The sequence below is a fragment of the Somniosus microcephalus genome, chromosome 1 (genome assembly GCF_052327205.1).
Source record: "Somniosus microcephalus isolate GS21.2 chromosome 1, FLI_Smic_1.0, whole genome shotgun sequence".
NCBI lineage: Eukaryota > Metazoa > Chordata > Chondrichthyes > Squaliformes > Somniosidae > Somniosus > Somniosus microcephalus.
This window is the reverse complement of record NC_140987.1, coordinates 284,944,799-284,966,448: the sequence shown is the minus strand read 5'-3', so window position 1 is coordinate 284,966,448 and position 21,650 is coordinate 284,944,799. Positions and strand designations below refer to the sequence as shown.

The 21,650-nt window shown below is 44.5% G+C and overlaps 1 protein-coding gene across 3 annotated transcripts in view; it reads left to right on the top strand.

Annotated features, from left to right (window-relative positions):
* Positions 1–21,650, top strand: part of dnah6 (dynein, axonemal, heavy chain 6) — a 1,317,984-nt gene that overhangs the window by 1,065,382 nt on the left and 230,952 nt on the right. For all 3 annotated transcript variants that reach the window (XM_085993638.1, XM_085993630.1, XM_085993647.1), the window contains 7 exons: positions 58–193; positions 1,026–1,204; positions 7,986–8,176; positions 10,052–10,212; positions 12,973–13,061; positions 16,312–16,458; positions 16,810–16,948. In XM_085993638.1, the coding sequence (XP_085849764.1) occupies positions 58–193; positions 1,026–1,204; positions 7,986–8,176; positions 10,052–10,212; positions 12,973–13,061; positions 16,312–16,458; positions 16,810–16,948 (1,042 nt within the window). The remainder of the gene's footprint in view (positions 1–57; positions 194–1,025; positions 1,205–7,985; positions 8,177–10,051; positions 10,213–12,972; positions 13,062–16,311; positions 16,459–16,809; positions 16,949–21,650) is intronic.

The window sequence follows — 21,650 nt, the reverse complement described above, 5'->3', positions numbered from 1 at the left end:
GGATTATTTAATTGAAATTGCTAATATGATATTTAATTCCAATTTTACTTTTTCTAGGAACGTCCTCCAAAACCACCAGCTAATTGGTTGAGAACTGTAATGTGGCATACAGCCTGTGACCTTGAAGAGAATTTGTCAAGCTTCAAGGGGATCACAAATGAAATTGTTGGAACTCATATAAGTGTCAAATTAGGTAAATCTCAAATACATTAATTTTTATTTCCAAAAAGAATCACCATCGGTCAACTATCGTCAGAGCCACTGTGACTAACCTCCACTTTAAGGAAGGAGCTTAAATACTGGTGTTGTATTTTAAACTGTCCATGGTTGCTCTTTCATTGACATATTGTGCACTGCAGCTACGTCACAGCTTGCAGGTTGTGGATGCTCTTTACTCATTCAAAGATGACCTTTTGATGGCATTTCCTCCATTCAGGGCCCCACTACACTTCGCCAGGTGCTCGTCTGCCTGAGGCTGCTGGTACTCTCTGGAGGTTGCCAGGTTACTTAACCACTGCCTGGCACTCGGTGTTGACCAGTCACAGCAAGTACTGTCATTATGGTAGCAGGTCTTAACACTTGACCTAACAGATAATATTATTTTATTAACTCATTTTTTCATTGCTTTATTAATTTTTTTAATTATTTAAATTTTTATTCATGCCACTCTGCTTCAGAGGTGAGACATTGAGAAGCATTGAGATCCATTGCACAGGTATATTGTGGTTTAGTCAGCAGGTGATGGCAAAATGGAGAGTGTTCCTGTGCAAGATATGAGGCTTTACACAGAAAACAGGATGAGAAGGCCTCCCATCTATTAGCGGCGGGGGTGGGGGAGGAGGGGGGCGTGTGGGGTAGGGTGATTGGTTCACTTTTTGTGTTTGCAATGATGCCTGCTTTAGTTTATTGGAAAATATTTGCTTTAATATAAACTTTTTTTGCTAGATTTTGATTGTGTTTACAGCTTGTTTTCAAAATCTGAACGGGCCTGAAGTTTTGATAACATTTGTAAACTATTCTTTCAGGACGTCTTGACATTGCTATCAACCCACCATCTTGGGCAGGATACGTGTCACGTTTACCACCATATCCGCCGAAACCAGCAGAGAGTCAAGCCAAAGAATATGTTATCATTGGGCACTGGAATAAAAGGCTGAGCATGTTTCAGAAACTCATTTTAATTAAATGTTTTATGGAAGAAAAGGTATGTTATTAATTTGATGTGGTTGTTTAATCATAGATAGACCGGAACAAGGTTTAGTTGTGATCCAGCTAATTCTTAGCAAAAACTACTAGCTTAAACACCTGTAAAACAGAAGGAAGCACTTTGTCGAAAATCCTCAGACCTACCCTGTCACTGTAACTGCAGCAGAGCGGGACTCCTTATACGCCTCTGACCTCCTGCTCCTGACCCCGCTAGTGTATCAGGGGTCAGGGCAAAGTCAGCCAATTTATATACTGCCGGTGTCTTCTTGTAGCAGTATGGTTATAACTTGGGGGCTCAAAATGTTTTAAACATGCTGGCAATTAGACCTCTTTATAAGAGAGTCAATTTGCCTCATCCTTGGGTGGGCCGAGGATACCCCGGTGGGCCCCACTTCTGTCGATTCATGGGTCTGGACACGATAGTTTGCCGGCATCCATCTCATAGAGTCATAACGGCACAGAAGGAGGCTATTCGGCCCATCAAGCCCGTGCCAGCTCTCTGTAGAACAATCCAGTCAGTCCCATTCCCCTGCTCTATCCCCGTAGCCCTGCAAGTTTATTTCTCTCAAGTACCTATCCAGTCTCCCCTTGAAAACATTGAGGGGTAGAAATTTTAGCGCCCCGAAAAAACTATCTCCCCGCAGACGATTTTCCCAGGTAGTGCCCCGAGAAGGGAGGAGGGGTGCTACTGGAAGCGCCCTACGTCCCTCTTCGAGCGCTGCGGCACATCGAGCCACGGTACTGCAGGCCTTCCTCCCCTTCTTAAAGGGAAGGGGCCTGGCGCAGTGTGTCCCGATGCCCAGCTGGGTCACCAGGGATCGGGAGTGTCGGCAAATGAGCCCGGCACTCAAGAGGAGTGCTGGGCTCACGGAGAGCAGCCGGCACCCCGTGGGGGGGCTTCACGGGGGTCGGGGACAGCAACGGGGGCAGGTGCTGGCAGGTGGCCAGCAACAAAAATGGCCGCCCGCCACCTCCCCTTTAACTAGCGCCTCCCCGGCTGCAAGTAGGCCCCCCTGACCCCAGCAGAAATGGTGTCCGGCGGTAAGTCGGGGGGCGCCACCAAATATTACAGCCGGGGTACAAACGGGGCGCTACGCACGGCGATTACTTCATCGCCGGCAGCGTTAGTTGATTTGTGCCCCGTTAGCGCCCAAAGGGAGGCGCAAATCAACCGAATTTAGCCCCGAGTGTCTCCGCTTCCACCACTTCCGGCGGCAGTGAGTTTCAGGTCTTCACCACTCGCTGCATAAAAAAGTTTTTCCTCACATCCCCCTGTGTCTCTTGCCCAAAACCGTAAATCTGTGCCCCTAGTCCTTGTACTATCAACTAGTGGGAACAACCTTTCCCCATCTAGCCTATCCAAACCCGTCATAATGTTGTACACCTCTATCAAATCACCCCTCAACCTCCTTTGCTCTAATGAAAACAAATCCAGCTTCTCCAACCTGTCCTTGTAGCTAAGATTCCCCATCCCCGGAACCATTCTGGTAAATCTCCTCTGCACCCTCTCAAGGGCCTTCACATCCTTCCTAAAGTGTGGTGACCAGAACTGGACGCAATACTCCAGTTGTGGCCTAACCAGCGCTTTATAAAGGTTCAGCATAACTTCCCTACTTTTGTACTCAGTACCTCTATTTATGAAGCCCAAGATCCCATATGCTTTGCTAATCATTCTCTCAATATGTCCTGTCAAGTTCGGTGTCATCAGCAAATTTAGAAATTCTACTCTGTATTCCAATCAGATGACTCAGCAGAAAGGAAACCCAGCGGGGGAAGACGTCCCACTGTCCCCGCCTCCTTATGACATTATTAGCCTTGTATGAAGCGGATGGAATTTCCACACACTCCAGGCCCCAGAAGAAATTCTCAGCAGCTGTTTTACCGGGTGAAAATCCAGCATTTCCAGGTTCCGCCCAATTTTTTGCACTCTCTGCTATACTCCCACGTCTTTTATACCAGAAGTGCGGACTAAGCCCTTAGAAAATTTGGGGTCTTTATTGCCCCAGCCCTGTTATCCTTCTTTTCCTACAAATCTCTCTCCTTCCCTTTTCTCTGAAGACTATCAGTTTGAATTTAGTTTGGCAACAATCCATTGCTGTTAAAAAGTCTGTGTTTTGTGAGGTCTCGGCCTTGGGTTGGAGTTAGCACACTCGCTTCTGGATTAAAATCATGGGATCAAGCCCCATTCTGTAGAATTGAACATGTAATCTAGGCTGACACTTCACACTATAGTAAGGGAGTGCTGCAATGTTGGAGGTGTTGATGTTCGGGTGAGGTGTTAAACTGAGGCCCTGTCTGCCCCCTCAGGTGGACGTTAAGATCCTATGACACTATTCGAAGAGCAGGTGGATTTTCCTGACCAACATTTATCCCACAATCAATATCACTAAAATAGATTATCTGGTCATTTTTCTCATTGCTGTTTGTAGGACCTTGCTGTGTGCAAACTGGGTACCACATTTCCCTACATTACAAGTGACTACTTCAAAAAGGACTTCATTGGCTATGGCGCACTTTGGGATGTCCTGAGGACATGAAAATCACTATATAAATACAAGTATTTTCCTTCTTTCCGTTGCGCAACTGATGATCAGGGTCACCTGGTTGTAGACCAGGTTTGAGATCCCAGCATAGATGAAAAAGCAGAATTATTTTGTTCTTATTGTAATGAGATTGAGAACGGTTGAGATGAGATACACTTTGCTTCACCCATCTTGCTTAAAGATGTATCATCACTGATTTAAAGTAATGACAGAGGTGGAGTGCTTCATTTAATTTATGAACTTTGCCTCAGAAGGTAAAATAAATGAGTATAATACATAGTAGAGCTAATTGTTCAGGACTTGTAGATGAAACAGACTTGATGGGAAAATTAAAAGCAAAATAATGCTGGGAAACTGACATAAAAACAAAGTGCTGGAAACACTCAGCATCTGTGGAGAGAGAAAAAGAGTTAATGGCCCAGAAATTCGGGTCCCAACGCGTGAATACGGACGGAGTACTCACGCGTGGACCCGATGGAAGTGCCGGAATCTTGCATGCACTACGCATGCGCGGGAAACCGGCACTTCCAATCCTCTGAACCAAGGGGTTCAGAGGTCGAACGTGTGCGCGCGGGAGTCTGCGCGTGCGCGTTGAACTTCCTTTTTTTTTTCAGGTTTTAACGTGCGGGTAAGTCTGTACATTTTAGAAATGTAAAAAGCAGCCGTAAGGACTTCATTTTCAAAGGTAAGTGGTCAATTATTTAAAATTAAAACATTTTTTCCACAGGTTTTTTACTTTTAAATACTTTAAAGCAAGGTAAGTTTATTTTTAGCCCCGTTTTTTTATAAAATTATTTTTTTCAAAAATTTAAATTTTTGTTTAAAATAGTTATTTAATGTCATTTATAGTTTATTTACAAAGTGTGATGTTTTTTAAAAATTTATTTGAAGGTAAAGTACAATTTTACAGCCTCAGCATTTATACGTTTTGACAGGTCTATCTGTCAAGACTTATGAATGGCGCATTCCCTGCTCCGATTGGCTGCCTGTTGCTCACGTGATCCCAGGGAACGCTTCGCACTAACTACGCCCCTGGGACACGCCAGCATAGCGCGTCGGCCTCTGAGACAGGCCTCGGAGAGGAATTCCACGCAGGCCAAGAGGTCAACTGCCGGCGCGCTAGGTAAGTGTAGGTCGGGGGCTTGCACCCGCGGGAAGCCCCCGACCCGAATTTCTGGGCCAATGTTTCAACTCAATGACCTTTCATCAGAACTGGAAGATGCAGGCGATGAACAGCTTTTAAGCAAATACAGAACCAGGGAAAAAGGGAATGGGGAGTGGAGGAGGTGGCATGGAAAGAACAAAAGGGAAAGGTCGGTGATGGGATGGAGGCCAGGAGTGATTAAATGACTAAAGGGACGATGGTGCAAGGCAAAAGGGGTTTATAATGGGACAAATATAGGAGAAAAAAATGGGTCCAGAGCTGTAAATGGTTACAGAATGTCTAAGAGAAAATGGGAGCAGTGATTGAGATGTAAAGTTGTTAAACTCAATGCTAAGGACTAGTGGAAAGATTGAGGTACCGTTGCTCGAGCTTGCATTGAGCATCATTGGAACAGTATAGGAGGCCGAGGACAGAGAAGTCAAAGTGGGAATGGGATGGAGAATTAATATGGCAAGTGACCGGATGCTCAAGGTCATGCTTGCAGACTGAACAGAGCTGTTCATCAAAGCGATCACCCAATCTAAGATTGTAAATCACTGTTTCTACACCTCCCCTTTCACCTCCTCCCTTCCCACCATCCAGGGCCCCCAACGCTCCTTCTGGGGGAAACAGCGATTTACTTGTACTTCTTTCAATTTAATATACTGTATTAACTACTCACGATTCTGGAGCAACAGTTGGTGCAAGGCTAATCATAGAGTAATGATAGATGTGAGTTAGGAGGCTTAACCTAGCTATCCTTGTAAGGTGATGGAACTTCTATCTACATTGCAGCCATGTCCTGGGGGCGATATTCCTTGTACTGATGCACTCTGCCCTCTCGTACCTGGCAGCTTGTCTGGAAATATTCCTGCTTTCCAAAACCTCCAAAGCACTGTCTGAAAACTGGGGGTTCTTGCAGCTTCTCCTGTGCTTGCCATTGTCCACAGATAGTTGCCTGCATGCCAAAGTGCACCATTCCTTTAAGAGGGGCAGGCTACCATTAAATCATACAATAGCAAAATACTGCAGATGCTGTAAATCTGAAATAACAACAGAAAATGCTGGAAACACGCAGCAGGTCAGGCAGCATTGAGGAGAGAGAAACAGAGTCAACGTTTCAGGTCGAGGACCCTTTGCCAGAACTGAAAAACGTTAGAGAAGAGAGATTTTTAAGCAGGGACAGGGAGGAGGGGAGGAAAGAACAAAGGGAAGGTCTGTGACAGGCTGGAAGGCAGGAGAAATTGACTGACAAAAGGAATGATGGTGCAAGGCATAAAGAGAGGTAATGGGACAAGTTAAGAAACAAAATCATGTCAGGAATGCACCACTCCCATCAGGTGAGCTACCAATCAACACTGCAAATACCGATGGCTACCCACCTATTTTACTTTCATAGAATCATAGAACGATACAGCGCAGAAGGAGGCCATTTGACCCATCATGCCTGTGCCAGCTCTTTGAAAGAGCTATCCAATTAATCCTACTCCCCTGCTCCTTCCCCATAGCCCCAAATTTTTCACCTTCAAGTATTTATCCAATTCCCTTTTGAAAGTTACTATTGAATCTGCTTTCACCACCCTTTCAGGCAGTGCATTCCAGATCACAACAACTCTCAGCGTAAATCTTTTCCCTCATATCGCCTCTGGTTCTTTTGCCAACTACTTTAAATCTGTGTCCCCTAGTTACCGACCCTTTTGCCACCAGAAACACTTTCTCCTTATTTACTCTATCAAAACCCTTCATGATTTTGAACACCTCTATTGAATGTCCCCTTAACCTTCTCTGCTCTACCGAGATCAATCCCAACCTCTCTAGCCTCTCCACATAACTGAAGTCCTGCATCCCTGGTACCATTCTAGTAAATCTCCTCTGCACCCACTGTAAGGCCTTGACATCCTTCCTAAAATGTGGTGCCCAGAATTGGCCACAATACTCCAGCAGGGGCCTAACCAATGTTTTATAAAGTTTTAGCATAACTTCCTTGCTTTTGTACTCTGTGCCTCTATTTATAAAGCCCAGGATCCCGTATCCCTTTTGAGCAGCTTTCTCAACTTGTCCTGCCACCTTCAATGATTTGTGTACGTACCCCCCCCCCAGGTCTCTCTGTTCCTGCACCCCCTTTAAAATTGTACCATTTAGTTTATATTGCTTCTCCTCATTCTTCCTACCAAAATGAATTTTGGATGAGACGTTAAACCGAGGCCCCATTTGCTCTCTCAGGTGGACTTAAAAGATCCCATGGCACTATTTCAAAGAAGAGCAAGGGAGTTATCCCTGGTGTTCTGGCAAATAGTATCCCTCAATTAACATCACTAAAAAACAGATTGTCTGGTCATTATCACATTGCTGTTTGTGGGTGCTTGCTGTGTGCAAATTGGCTGTCGCGTTTCCTACATTACAACAATGACTACACTTCAAAAGTACTTAATTGGAAGTAAAGCACTTTGGGATGTCAGGAGGTTGTGAAAGGTGCTACAGAAATGCAAGTCTTTCTTTATGAATCACTTCACACTTCTCTGCATTAAATTTCATCTGCCATGTGCCTGCCCATTTCACCAGTCTGTTTATGTCCTCCTGACTGTTTACTATATTTACAAATTTTGTGTCATCTGCAAACTTTGAGATTATGCTCTGTATACCCAAGTCCAGGTCATTAATATATAAGTGGTCCCAACACCCACCTCGGGGAACACCACTGTATACTTCCCTCCATACTGTAAAAAAAAACTGTTCACCACTATTCTGTTTTCTGTCCCTTAGCCAATTTTGTAGCCAGCCAGTCACTACCTTTTTAATCCCATGGGCTTCAATTCTGCTAACAATTTTATTTTGTGGTACTTTATCAAATGCCTTTTGCAAGTCCGTGTACACATCAACTGCACTATCCCCATCAACACTCTCCGTTACTTCGTCAGAGAACTCAATCGAGTTAGTCAAACACGATTTGCCATTCTTCCCACAAAAACACACTCAAATCAATTTCTACCCCATTGTTTCAAAAGGCAGCAATGCTGGAAAAATGATCATGAAGGCAGAAAATAGTTTGTAAGATAGTTTGATAATTAGATTGTTTTTCACTTTTTTTCAAGGTGGTATTCGCAATCACAGATTTTGTCATAGAAACTCTTGGGAAGGAGTTTGTAGAGAACCCTCCTGTGGATTTGGCTACTCTTTATCAGGACATGTCCAATAACATTCCCCTCATTTTCATATTAAGTACTGGTTCAGACCCTATGGGAGCCTTCCTGAGATTTGCAAAGGAAAAGGAGTACACTGACAGGTGAGTTCCATGTTTGCTTGGCCAAAGTACAGTGATTGTCCTTTGCTACAGATAGCCAGTGCTTGCTGGTAAAGGTAATAGTCTGGAAAAATTGTGGGCCACGATCATGGTGGTTACATTGGTGGCCTGCAGTGCTGACCACACTAGGGTTTGAAGGGTCAGTGAAAGAACACTTTGCATGAGGCTGGTGGGCATTCGTACCACTGAAGGCACATTCTGACACTCACTTGCTGGTGCAACCAGGAAACCCAACCCCCCCCCCACCTGCTTAGTATTGCCTGGGTCCCTGCCTCCCAAAACCCCACTCATCTCTCCTTCAGCCCCTTGTCTCAAGGAGACTGATCCAGATTTTAAACAGAAATGTCCTTCAGGGGCTCCTGGTTACAGGTGTGGCCCGAGTGATTCCCAGCCTCATTGATCTACCCAGATGTCATTACTTCAGACCTGCCTTTACGCCATGTGAAAGTTCTGAACCAGAAATATGTAATGGTTCGACTGGACAATCTGGTAGTTCGGTCCCTGTATGAGGTACCACCAGATCAGCATCTAAGGTGATCCGAAGTGTAGACTTCTAGATCACTTAAGGAGCACCTCCAGCATGCCCTTAGATCACATCTCAACAGACCACACCGTGTCTCCAGGTTTCAATTCATGATGGTCCAAAACACTGACTTCCATGTAAGTCAATGTAACTGCTCTGGGATGCACTCCGGCTACAAGAACAACTTATGTGATTGGGCTGGCTCTGGACACCCAAAATGACGAGTCTCCTTCAGGAGAGGAATGAGTGACAAATTGTAGCCTATGTCCTACAAGTAGATTACATACAAGGAAGTATTATAAGAGAGGTAGATGATACATAAAGGCTGATTTTAACCCTGCCAGCCAAGTGGGCAGGGGCAGGCGAGTGGTTAAAATGGCAGTCAGGCGTTTCCTGCTGCGTTTGCACCCACTGCCATTTTAACTGCCGGGTTTTCAGCAGCTTTGGGCTGCCTGCCATAGGCAGGCGGGTGCCTCACTACTATTTAAATGTCAGGATCCAATGACATTATTTGGACCCCGACACAATTTTAATTGCTGACCGTGGCAATGATACCCAGTGCAGGAGCAGCCAGTGAACGCTGGCGACAAGCAGGAGTGCAGCCAGGAACGTCCACAAAAATATTTTAAATGTTTTTTAGATTTCCTTCTGGACCAAGCAGGAGTGCTCCTCCTGGGCCTCTTCTTTCCCGGGCTTCCCTTCCCCCGACCATATACCTTATGCTGGGGGCTGTTTCTTCAGGACCGCCCAAAATCCCACTGCCAGCCCAGGCTCGCCCCCTCCTCGTTCACCTTCACCCCGCCCTTCCCAAAATCTACTGCGCCTGGTGCGGTGTTCGAACCTCATGCTATTGTGTTGGCTTGGAACTGGTGAACTGCAGCGGGACACCCATTCGGGATGTGCAGTTCGCTGGGGGCATGGCTCTAAATGGCTCGGGCCTCCATTCGGCAGGTGACCTGTGAGCTCTGTTGGTCAGCTGCCCAAAAGTTCGAATCTAGCTCGTTTATTTCCATGCAACAGACACCAACCTATGTTATTCTTTCTAATATATACAGAAAGAGTTAGTGGGGGCAGTTTTATTTCCTTGTTGGTGAGTATCAGAAAATATTAATTTACCACATGACAAGAAGTGTAGTAACACTAGATTTTATTTCACTTCTGAAGGAAGTAACATATCTTTTACATTGGATCGCAGTTTAATAAATATTCTAATTTTTACTGCATTTAAAAAAATTAATTTTAATCATACAGTATTTATGTATAGTCACACAACAAATCTATGTTACTCCTTCTCGGCTAGTTTGTGTTCACTCTTGCTTGCTTTCATACTGCAGGGTGGAGTCTATTTCCCTAGGACAAGGACAAGGGCCCATTGCTGAAAAACTGATTAAAGAAGCTCTAAAGACAGGAAACTGGGTATTTCTTCAAAATTGTCATCTTGCAGTTTCTTGGATGTTAGCCTTGGAGGAATTAGTTAAGTCATTCACAGAACCAAGTAAGTCTAAGTATTATATTATCCTTACGTGTGGAAACCAGTTGGCAGTAATACAGCTTATGCAGGTCAAATGTCCCAGCCAAAAAATGTCTCAGGATGCTTGTTCACTTTTCCTTGGACGTCGACACTGTTGCACTGTCATTGTTGTTAAAATATGTCCAAATCATTCATTATTACTATGTAATTTATTTATGTGCTCAAGGATGTTACCTAGCAGCCCAATTATTCAAATCTCTCTGGAGCTGACATTTCTCCTTAGCTCTGTAATCTCCTCCAGCCCCACAACTCCCTGAGATATCTGCACTCCTCTAATTCTGCCCTCTTGAGCATCCCTGATTGAAATCACTCAACCATTGGTGGCCGTGCCTTCTGTTGTCTAGGCCCTAAGCTCTGGAATTCCCTGCCTAAACCTCTCCGCCTCGCTACCTCTCTTTCCTCCTTTAAGGCGCTCCTTAAAACCTACCTCTTTGACCAAGCTTTTGGTCACCTGCCCTAATTTCTCCTTATGTGGCTCGGTGTCAATTTGTTTTGTCTTTTAATACTCCTGTGAAGCACCTTGGGACGTTTTACTATGTTAAAGGTGCTATATAAATACAAATTGTTGTTGAGTTACTGGATTTTTATGAAAAGGTAGACCGAAGTAACATAAGTAAAGAGTGATGAAATATTGGAGAACGTGCCCCGTGGATCCATTGGCTGTGTTTAGGGCTGTTCTGAGCATTCCTACCCCTAAGATGCAGAAATTTAAAAAATGCTTAAAGTAAAGTTTTTAGAGAAGTGTCTGTAATTCCCAGAATGTCACAGTCTGAACATATGCAATGCGGAGAGTATTCCAGAACACATTAGTTTGATTCTCAGTCCAAATTTATGTAGTTATAAAAGTATTTTTCTGTTTGTTGTTCCAAATGATTGTCAAACAATCTGGATGAAGAATTTTGAACTCTTTATGGAGGTAAAAGTTTCACAGGTGTTTATTTTTACTTCAAACAGAAAGACGGTTTTAAAGAGGCAAAGAGGCACACAAAATGCATGACTAACCAGACTTGTGTTATGTTTATAATTACCATTCAAAAAAATATTGTTCATAGAAAGATACTTAGAGTTTGATAAGAATGATTGTTTGCAGCAAATTTACTTTACTTAGTTTAAAAGCTTTTTTCTCATTGAGTAACAGGATTTATCAGTTTCTTTGTTTTTGTAATGATTTGAAAAGTAGCTGCAAGATCAATTTTAAAAGGTTTTATTGGTAAAATTTCAGAGGAAGAGTCTACACCCCAGACAGACAATTGTTGTCCACAGAAACATTTATTTTGTTATTTATACACCTGCAGCAGCTAGTAGAAGTTAACATTTTTTGACCAATGTCTTCACATTAAAATGATAATCAGCTGCTTCCTGGACCCTCCCCAGTGCTACTAGACTGCAAGACCTCCTCTCCAGTGCTGCCACACCCTTAGTACAATACCCCTTCTTTACAGCCAGACCCAGCCACATCGCTCTCCAATACTGTCAGATCCCATTGATGGAAACTTCGTATTCCACTCCCAATTCTGCCAAACACGAGGTCCCCCGTCTGCAGTGCTGCTAAACCCAAGGACACCCACTTGCAGTAAAGTACTGCCGAACTCCAAGACCGCTGCCTCAGCGCTCGCAGAACTCAGGTGTTGCCTTGTGTACTGCGAAACTCTGAGATGTCACTCTCCAATGTTGGTGTCGAATGAGCCACCTGTTATACTCCCCACCCCACCCCCCCAATATTCAGATATTCAGTTCCATTGACTTCAGTAGAACTGAATATCAAGTGGGGTGTATAGCAGGTGGCCAGAGAGATTGAGTAGATTGGGCCTATACTCTCTGGAGTTTAGAAGAATGAGAGGTGGTCTCATTGAAACATATAAGATTCTGAGGGGGATTGACAGGATACTGAGAAATTGTTTCCCCTGGCTGGAGAGTCTAGAACTAGGGGGCATAGTGTCAGGATAAGGGGTCAGCCTTTTAAGACTGAGATGAGGAGAAATTTCTTCACTCAGATGATTGTGAATCTTTGGCATTCTCTGCCCCAAAGAGCTGTGGATGCTGAGTCGTTGAGTATATTCATGGCTGAGATAGATAGATTTTTGGACTCTAGAGGAATCGAGGGAAATGGAGATCGGGTGGGAAAGTGAAGTTGAGATCGAAGATCAGCCATGATCTTATTGAATGGTGGAGCAGGCTCGAGGGGCCATATGGCCTACTCCTGCTCCTAATTCTTCTGTTCTTCTGATGTGACACCACTCGTTTAGTGCTACTGCTCGAGGTGAATTTCTACACCAATGTAATATTATGAAGGCCACCAGTTTACAGTGGGGGTCCTGGAGTAGGCTGCTCTGGGGAAGCAGGGTCCACTGGTTTACCAACATGGGAGAGTGGCGTCTCTGAGTTTAGCAGCATTACAAGCTGACTCCTGAGCTTTGCAAGCACTGAGGCGGTGGTCCTGGAGTTTGGCAGTACTTGCAGTGGGTGGGTGTCCTCAGGTTTAGCAGCAGGCTTTTATTTTTGTTTTAACTGTTCCTGTATTAGAGCTCTTTGCTGAACAATTTACAGAAGTCAGAATTTTGCTCATTGCAACAGAAGATCTCCAAAAGGATAAATGCATTCTCTGTTGCTTTGCCGGTTGCAGTGCTTGTGGAAGCAAAGTGGTTTATGTTTTCTCTCTTATTGTTTACAAAGATAGATATTGACATATGACTGAAAAAAAATTGCTATTTGTTTTTTTCCTAGATGTTGTTATTCATGAGAACTTCAGACTGTTCCTGAGCTCCATGCCTACTAACACCTTTCCTGTAACAGTTTTGCAATACTCAGTCAAGGTAATGCATTCTGAAAATTGCAGGTTCAATATCGTCTTATAAAACTGTCTTGCAAGATGCAATCCACAGATTAGCTAAGATAATGTAATATATGGGTCCAAAAATCTGTGGGTCAAGATCCTGATATAACTGCCGGGATTGCTGCCCTTTAGTACTGACCTCGCCAGAGTTTGTGGGGTCAATTGGAGGGCACCTAATTTGCATGGGGTTGGCAGCCGCGCGTGCCACAATTGGCACATCGCTGGTGCGCACGCTTGCCCCATACAGCTGCCAAATCTGCATTTCCCATGGAGGAACCTGGTACACTTCAGCTCACTCAGCATACAAGCATCCAGCCATTCCGGCCTCCTCTAGATTCTGGCTGAAGTAGGGAAGCGGGAGTTCCAGCATAGGGAGTTTCCACCCCCGGAATGGCTCCTTGGTGCCATTTGCCATGTAACAGGCTGTTGGAGGTTACACCCCTTGCAAGTTCTCCCGAAAAATCCCAGAATTGGTGGAGACCCAATGCAACCCCAGAGAAAATTCGATGCCATGGTATTTATGTTGTATAATTGCAGTCTGGTATAGGACTTAATCAAATGATAGGATTTCTAGCTTTTTGCATACACTGAACATCATATTACTCTGCAATTATGTAATGTTCCAAGATTAGTTGGTAGTTTGTGATTCAAAATTATTCAAAGTCTGGTAAATGGAATATTATAGTGGATGATATAATTAATAGAGCAATTTTGGATTATCAGATACAGAGATTTAGATGCTTCCATGGAAATAGAACCAATGTAAAACGTTTTCACATTTACAGGGAGTTGTCTGTTGTCTGTCATTTTATTTACTGTGGCAATAGTAAAGGAAAATTACTGTCTTATATTAAGCTTAAGGTTTTAATTTCTAGTGAATTAGCCAGCATGTGTCTGGAATTTCACTGCTTGTCTCTAGGACCACTAGATGGGGTCTCTCACCACAATTAAAATATAAAGATACCATGTAGAATTAAAGGGCTGTTTTGAAGTTGGGTGCATATCTGGTGAGTGGTGGGCAGAGTGATTGTACCATCCGCCCGCTGGCACCAGTGAGAGGCCCGAAACATTTTCATGGTTGGACCTCATCTGCATAATTTCAGCTCATCATTTGGAGGCCTCTATAAACCTGAGCCAGAACTCAAATTAAGGTAGGGAGAGGCAACAGGTGGGAAGATTTTTGCGGGGTAGAGGTAGCTGCAGACAATGGGAGGTTTGGGGGGTGCGGGTTATAAGGGATTGGCAGCGGATGGCTTGGAACAGGAAATGTAGTCGTTAGGGTGGAGGAAAAATTGTTGGAGGTGATACAGCCAGGTGAATGAATGGGTATTTGAGCCAGCGGCATGGGGGAGGGGATTGAATGCAATCCATAACTCACTGCTCATTTGACAGCGGGGGGGGGGGGGGGAGTCATGATTCCTGCTCAGCCGGGCTGGAAGGCTGCGGGTGAGTGTTTCTTTTGCTGCTTCTTTCAATAAATGGTTGGATATTCCACTACTACTTCATGGTTTCAGTGTCTAACATAATCGCTGCCTACTCAGATTTGCTGTCTTCCAGCCATTGTCTACTGAGGATTTTCTTTCTCAATTTGTACAGGGTGAGGGATCTTGCTTAGGTGGGTCAGGACTTGTTCAGTGGGGGGAGGATTTGGATGGAGCCAAAAACTTGCTCAGCAGAGGTGGGTAGGAAGGGGGCTGAAAACATGTTCATCGGGGTAGTGGGGGGGAGATTGAGGGGGTAAGGTGACAGGCCAAAAACACGCTCATCGGGTTGGGCGAGGGGTAAGGTGACAGAGGCCATAAACTTACTCCACAGCAAGGGGTGGCAGCCAAATATTTGCTCAGTATTTGGGGCGGGGGGAGAGGAAGTTTCACTGTTCTAAGAGTGTGTCCTGCTGAAGTTGTGTGTCTTTTGAAACATTTCTTCTACAAGCCCCTCTGCTGCTGTTTGGACTCTAAAATCCGACATTTATTTGTAAATGAAATATTTCGTTCTTCCCCTTATGAGTTTTTTCTTCCGGGTTTCCTTTGCAGTTTCGGTTCACTTTAGACCTCCCTTGGGTCCTCCACTAATCCATTATCTCCTCTGTCTGCGACCATTCATGTTGGATTCAATTGCTTACTCTTCTGAAAATCAATGGGCCAGATTTTGCTGTAGAAACAATGGTGAGGCTAACAGCGCTCACTGTTATTAAAGTGTAAATCGGACAGCAACTCCCGGTGACCACACCTGCGTGGTTAAACGTGGAACTTAGGAAGTTGCTGTCCGAGTTGCCCTGCTCCTCCAGAAGCTGCGCTATACCGGTATCTCGCCGAGAGACTCGGCATTGAAATACATTGACTGACGTGAAGTGCTGTAATTGCGTGATATATATGCACTAAACATGCCAGAAAATGTTTGGGCTTGTCCCTTCCACTGTAAGTAATTTTTTAATGCCATGATAAGTCTTAATTACTGCCAAACCCCCTCTCTGTCACTGAAGATTAACTTTTACAAGTGTGCTGTCTCATTCTTTCAGATTTTAATTATTGTTGGAGATTTAAAAAAATAAACAAGTAATTTATTTTTAACTTTACTTTCTGTCTCTTTTATCTCTCTCTCTTAATCCCATCTTTCTTTTCCTCTTTATTTAGCTTTCTGTAACTGATTTAACATTGAATTAAATATTTTAACTGACACTTCCTAGTTCAGCCTCTGCGATGCTCATTAACGATTCTTTAGTCTGATTAGTTAAGGAAATAGACGGTTTTCTCACAGGTTCCAGATCCCTTGTAGAGGACACAGTGCCAAAATGGCTTTCTAATTTACAGTAAGTTCCAGTGCAAAATCCCATAGAAAGTCTGTGGGCACGTGTAATGAATGACTGGTGCCATTCGTTCGCCGCTGAGAGCAAATTCCAGCCCATAGACTTCTCTTGACATTTTCTGTTTTGCCCTTTTTTCTGCTTAGCTTGAGGTACCATTTGGGCTGTCATGTAATATTGGGTGGTGATTCATTGTTTCCAATTTGTCATGTAACGTTACTTGATAGTGCCACCTACAAGTGTAGAAGTATCTTTGTATTTCTGAGCCAACATACCATTTTTAATATATTCTTGATTCCGTATAAACTGCTTAGTTTACAGAATTTAAAACTTATTTTTAAGCTGGCACTAATTATTTATGTAGCGTGAAACAACAAATCTAGGGGAAAGTTGAGATGATTGAATAACTTAAAATATTCTCCTTCAGGTCACCAATGAACCTCCAAAGGGACTTCGTGCTAATATCCGACGAGCTTTCACAGAGATTACACCCACTTTCTTTGAGGAGCATGTCTTGGGCAGGAAGTGGAGAAAGCTTATCTTTGGTGTTTGTTTCTTTCATGCTGTGATTCAGGTAAGCCTGGTTTAATTAACAAGCAGCTAACGCCATATAGCTGATTTTTCTGACCTTAGCTTAAAAAGTGCGCATTCATATGCTGTGCGAATATGAGTAATAGGATCACATGCCCTACAACTGTGCCTTATACTCATTTTTTATTTACTAATCAAAATGCAATTAGACTCATTTGAAAAACAAAATTACTTTGCATTGAACTGATCTAACAATAAAGCCTTAGATGTTTATGGTTACTGATATAACTAGGTTTAAGACTTTGAATGATTGGTGAGACATATGCAGCATTGATACTCTGTTAATAAAGTGGCTATCTTGTGCGTGGCGTGAAATTGTGATGTATTGTTTTAGGAAAGGAAGAAGTTTGGTCCATTGGGTTGGAACATCTGTTATGAGTTCAGTGACAGTGATCGAGAATGTGCTCTTCTCAATTTAAACCTCTACTGTCAAGAAGGAAAAATACCATGGGATGCTCTAGTTTATATTACTGGTGAGCCCTCCTATTTTTCTTTTGTCATGCAAGTTTCATCCTAAAATCAGCATTGTGCACATATCGAAATGTATATTTCCATAGTTACCAACAGTGTTTTACTGTAGAAATAAAAACAGAAAATGCTGGAAAACACTCTGCCGGTCAGGCACCATCTGTGGAGAGAGAAACAAAGTTAACGTTTCCTGGTGATGTCCCTTCATCAGAACTGGTTAAAGGGTTCTGATGAAAGGTCAGCGACCTGAAACTGCCACAGTCTATGATTTTGCTCCTCTGAGCAGGCGAGAAAGAGGGCCACTGGAAACTGGTGGGGTCCTTCTTTAAATATGGCTGATGGAGTCAGGGCGAGGAAGTCTTTTTACTTTTTTCTTAACTTTCCTCCAGGCCCCACAAGGAAAGTTTAGGCCTCCCCTGCTCAGGCTCCTCCCGGCACCGATCTCAAGGCCCTCCTGAATGCCCCTGTCCATGACTTACCTGTGCCGGGGACCATTCTTTCATCCCTGCCTGCTCCAAGGTAAATCAGGGCTTGTATGTATGATCAGGTGAAGACAGGATTAAGCTTGATTGTGTTGCCTTCTACAGCCCAATAACCTGTCAGCACTCACTGTCCAAATTCACACATGAAGAATGGGCATAGATGCATAGAAGATAGGAGCAGGAATAGGCCATTCAGCCCCTCGAGCCTGTTCCGCCATTTAATGAGATCATGGCTGATCATCCAAATTTAGTACCCTGTCCCTGTTTTCTCTCCATATCTCTTGATACCTTTAGCCTTAAGAAATATATCTAACTCCTTCTTGAATATATTTAATGAATTGGCCTCAACTGCCTTCTGTGGTAGAGAATTCCATAGGTTCACCACTCTCTGGGTGAAGAAATTCCTCCTCATCTCAGTCCTAAATGGCTTACCCCTTATCCTTAGACTGTGACCCCTGGTTCTGGACTCCCCCGCCATCGGGAACATTCTTCCTGCATCTAGTCTGTCTAGTCCTCTTAGAATTTTATAAGTTTCAATGAGATCCCCTCTCATTCTTCTAAACTCTAGCGAATATAAGCCTAATCGACCCAATCTCTCTTCATACGTCATTCCTGCCATCCCAGGTATCAGTCTGGTGAATCTTCGCTGCACACCCTCCATGGCAAGAACACCCTTCCTCAGACAAGGCGACCAAAACTGCACACAGTACTTAAAGTGTGGTCTCACCAAGGCCCTGTACAACTGCAGCAAGACATCCTTGCTCCTGTACTCAAATCCTCTCGCTATGAAGGCCAATATACCATTTGCCTTCTTAACTGCCTGCTGTACCTGCATGCTTACCTTCAGTGACTGGTGCAGAAGGACACCCAGGTCTCGTTGCACTTCCCCTTTTCTCATCTATTGCCATTCAGAAAATAACCTGCCTTCCTGTTTTTGCCACCAAAGTGGATAACCTCGCATTTATCCACATTGTACTGCATCTGCCATGCATCTGCCCAATCGCCCAACCTGTCCAAATCATACTGGAGTTTCTCTGCACCCTCCTCACAGCACACACGCCCACCCAGCTTTGTGTCGTCTGCAAACTTGGAAATATTACATCTAGTTCCCTCGTCTAGATCATTAATATATATTGTGAATAACTGGGGTCCTAGCACCGATCCCTGCGGTACCCCACTAGTCACTGCCTGCCACTCGAAAAACGACCCGTTTATTCCAACTCTTTGCTTCCTGTCTGCCAACCAGTTCTCTATCCAAGTCAGTACCTTACCCCCAATCTCATGTGCTTTAACTTTGCACACTAATATGCGGGAACTTATCGAAAGCCTTCTGAAAGTCCAAATACACCACATCCACTGGTTCTCCCTTATCTATTCTCCCAGTTACATCCTCAAAAAATTCCAGTAGATTAGTCAAGCACGATTTACCTTTTGTAAATCCATGTTGACTTTGTCCGATCCTGTCACTGTTTTCCAAGTGCTCTGCTATTACATCTTTTATAATGGACTCTAGCATTTTCCCCACTACCGATGTCAGGCTTACCGGTCTATAATTCCTCATTTTCTCTCTACCATCTTACATTAGTTATCCTCCAATCCATGGGAACTGTTCCAGAGTCTATAGAATTTTGGAAGGTGACCAGCAATGCATCTACTATTTCTAGGGCCACTTCCTTAAGTACCCTAGGATGTTTGATGAGAGCAGTTTGAAGGAGCGAGAGCTGGAGAGAGCAGTTTGAAGGAGCGAGAGCTGGAGAGGACAGTTTGAAGGAGTGAGAGCTGGAGTGAGCAGTTTGAAGGAGCGAGAGCTGGAGAAAGCAGTTTGAAGGAGCGAGAGCTGGAGAGGACAGTTTGAAGGAGCGAGAGCTGGAGAGGACAGTTTGAAGGAGCGAGAGCTGGAGAGGACAGTTTGAAGGAGTGAGAGCTGGAGAGGACAGTTTGAAGGAGTGAGAGCTGGAGAGGACAGTTTGAAGGAGCGAGAGCTGGAGAGAGCAGTTTGAAGGAGCGAGAGCTGGAGAGGACAGTTTGAAGGAGCGAGAGCTGGAGAGGACAGTTTGAAGGAGTGAGAGCTGGAGAGGACAGTTTGAAGGAGTGAGAGCTGGAGAGGACAGTTTGAAGGAGTGAGAGCTGGAGAGGACAGTTTGAAGGAGCGAGAGCTGGAGAGAGCAGTTTGAAAGAGCGAGAGCTGGAGAGAGCAGTTTGAAGGAGCGAGAGCTGGAGAGAGCAGTTTGAAGGAGCGAGAGCTGGAGAGGACAGTTTGAAGGAGCGAGAGCTGGAGAGAGCAGTTTGAAGGAGCGAGAGCTGGAGAGGACAGTTTGAAAGAGCGAGAGCTGGAGAGAGCAGTTTGAAGGAGCGAGAGCTGGAGAGAGGACAGTTTGAAGGAGCGAGAGCTGGAGAGAGCAGTTTGAAGGAGCGAGCGCTGGAGAGGACAGTTTGAAGGAGCGAGAGCTGGAGAGGACAGTTTGAAGGAGCGAGAGCTGGAGAGAGCAGTTTGAAGGAGCGAGAGCTGGAGAGGACAGTTTGAAGGAGCGAGAGCTGGAGAGGACAGTTTGAAGGAGCGAGAGCTGGAGAGAGCAGTTTGAAGGAGCGAGCGCTGGAGAGGACAGTTTGAAGGAGCGAGAGCTGGAGAGGACAGTTTGAAGGAGCGAGAGCTGGAGAGGACAGTTTGAAAGAGCGAGAGCTGGAGAGAGCAGTTTGAAGGAGCGAGAGCTGGAGAGGACAGTTTGAAGGAGCGAGAGCTGGAGAGGACAGTTTGAAGGAGCGAGAGCTGGAGAGAGCAGTTTGAAGGAGCGAGCGCTGGAGAGGACAGTTTGAAGGAGCGAGAGCTGGAGAGGACAGTTTGAAGGAGCGAGAGCTGGAGAGAGCAGTTTGAAGGAGCGAGAGCTGGAGAGGACAGTTTGAAGGAGCGAGAGCTGGAGAGGACAGTTTGAAGGAGCGAGAGCTGGAGAGAGCAGCTTGAAGGAGCGAGAGCTGGAGAGGAACCCGGTTACCAGGACGCCAAGTGGGACAGCCAGGGGTAATGTGCAGGCCAGGTGTGTGGAGGGGACACGCAGGCTATTAGAGTCACCAGCACCATGGAGAGGACATTAAAGAGTCGCTGTTGGCCAGTAGATGGCGTCTGTACCACGGCGGCTGAAGACTGTCGGGCAGAAGTGTGGGAAAGGCGGAGCAAGGTGAGAGCAGACCCTATTGTGATAGCACCGATGAAGATGGCTGCCGTCCTTGCGGGCTCCATGCGTACCAGCAGCTAATTGTCCTTTGCTGCTTGGTGCGCTCGGCTCGTTAAGAAAAAAACATTTCACTGACTGGATTTCACTTGTTGTATTTGGTTATGTGACAAATAATATTGAAATTGAATTGAATTGAAATGTAGATTATCAGGCCCTGGGGATTTTTCGGCCTTCAATCCCGTCAATTTCCCTAACATTTCCCTACAAATACTGATTTCATTCAGTTCCTCCCTCTCATTAGACCCTACGTGCCCCGACATCTCTGGGAGGTTATTTGTGTCCTCCTTTGTGAAGACAGAACCAAAGTATGTATTTAATTGGTCTGCCATTTCTTTGTTCCCCATTATAAATTCCCCTGATTCTGACTGCAAGGGACCTACGCTTGACTTCACCAATCTTTTTCTCTTCACATATCTATAGAAGCTTTTACAGTCAGTTTTTATGTTCCCTGCAAGCTTAATCTCATACTCTACTTTCCTCCTCTTAATTAATCCCTTTGTCCTCCTTTGCTGAATCCTAAACTGCTCCCAATCCTCAGGTTTTCTGCTTTTTCTAGCCAATTTATACGTCCTCTCCTTGGATCTTATGCTATCCCTAATTTCCATTGTTAGCCACGGTTGAGTCACCTTTTTTGTTTTATTTTTATGCCAAACAGGGATGAACAAATTCTGTAGTTCATCCATGCGATCTTTAAATGTTTGCCATTGCCTATCCACCGTCAACCCTTTAAGTAACATTCCCCAATCCATCCTAGCCAACTCGCACTTCAGCAAGGTGCCATGAATCACAAACTTCAGGAGAAGAAAAGGGGAAATAATTGTGTTCAAATAAAAAAAGTGAGACAGTCCACTGCTTGCTTTTCAATCTGAAATATGAACTTGAGGGAAAATTCCCTGATGCTTCACTCCCAGTGATGAGCTATGCTTGCAGGGAGTGTTGGTTGGAGTTAGGGCTGCAATATTGTAGCTTCAGTTCTCCAAATCCATACTCCTTGC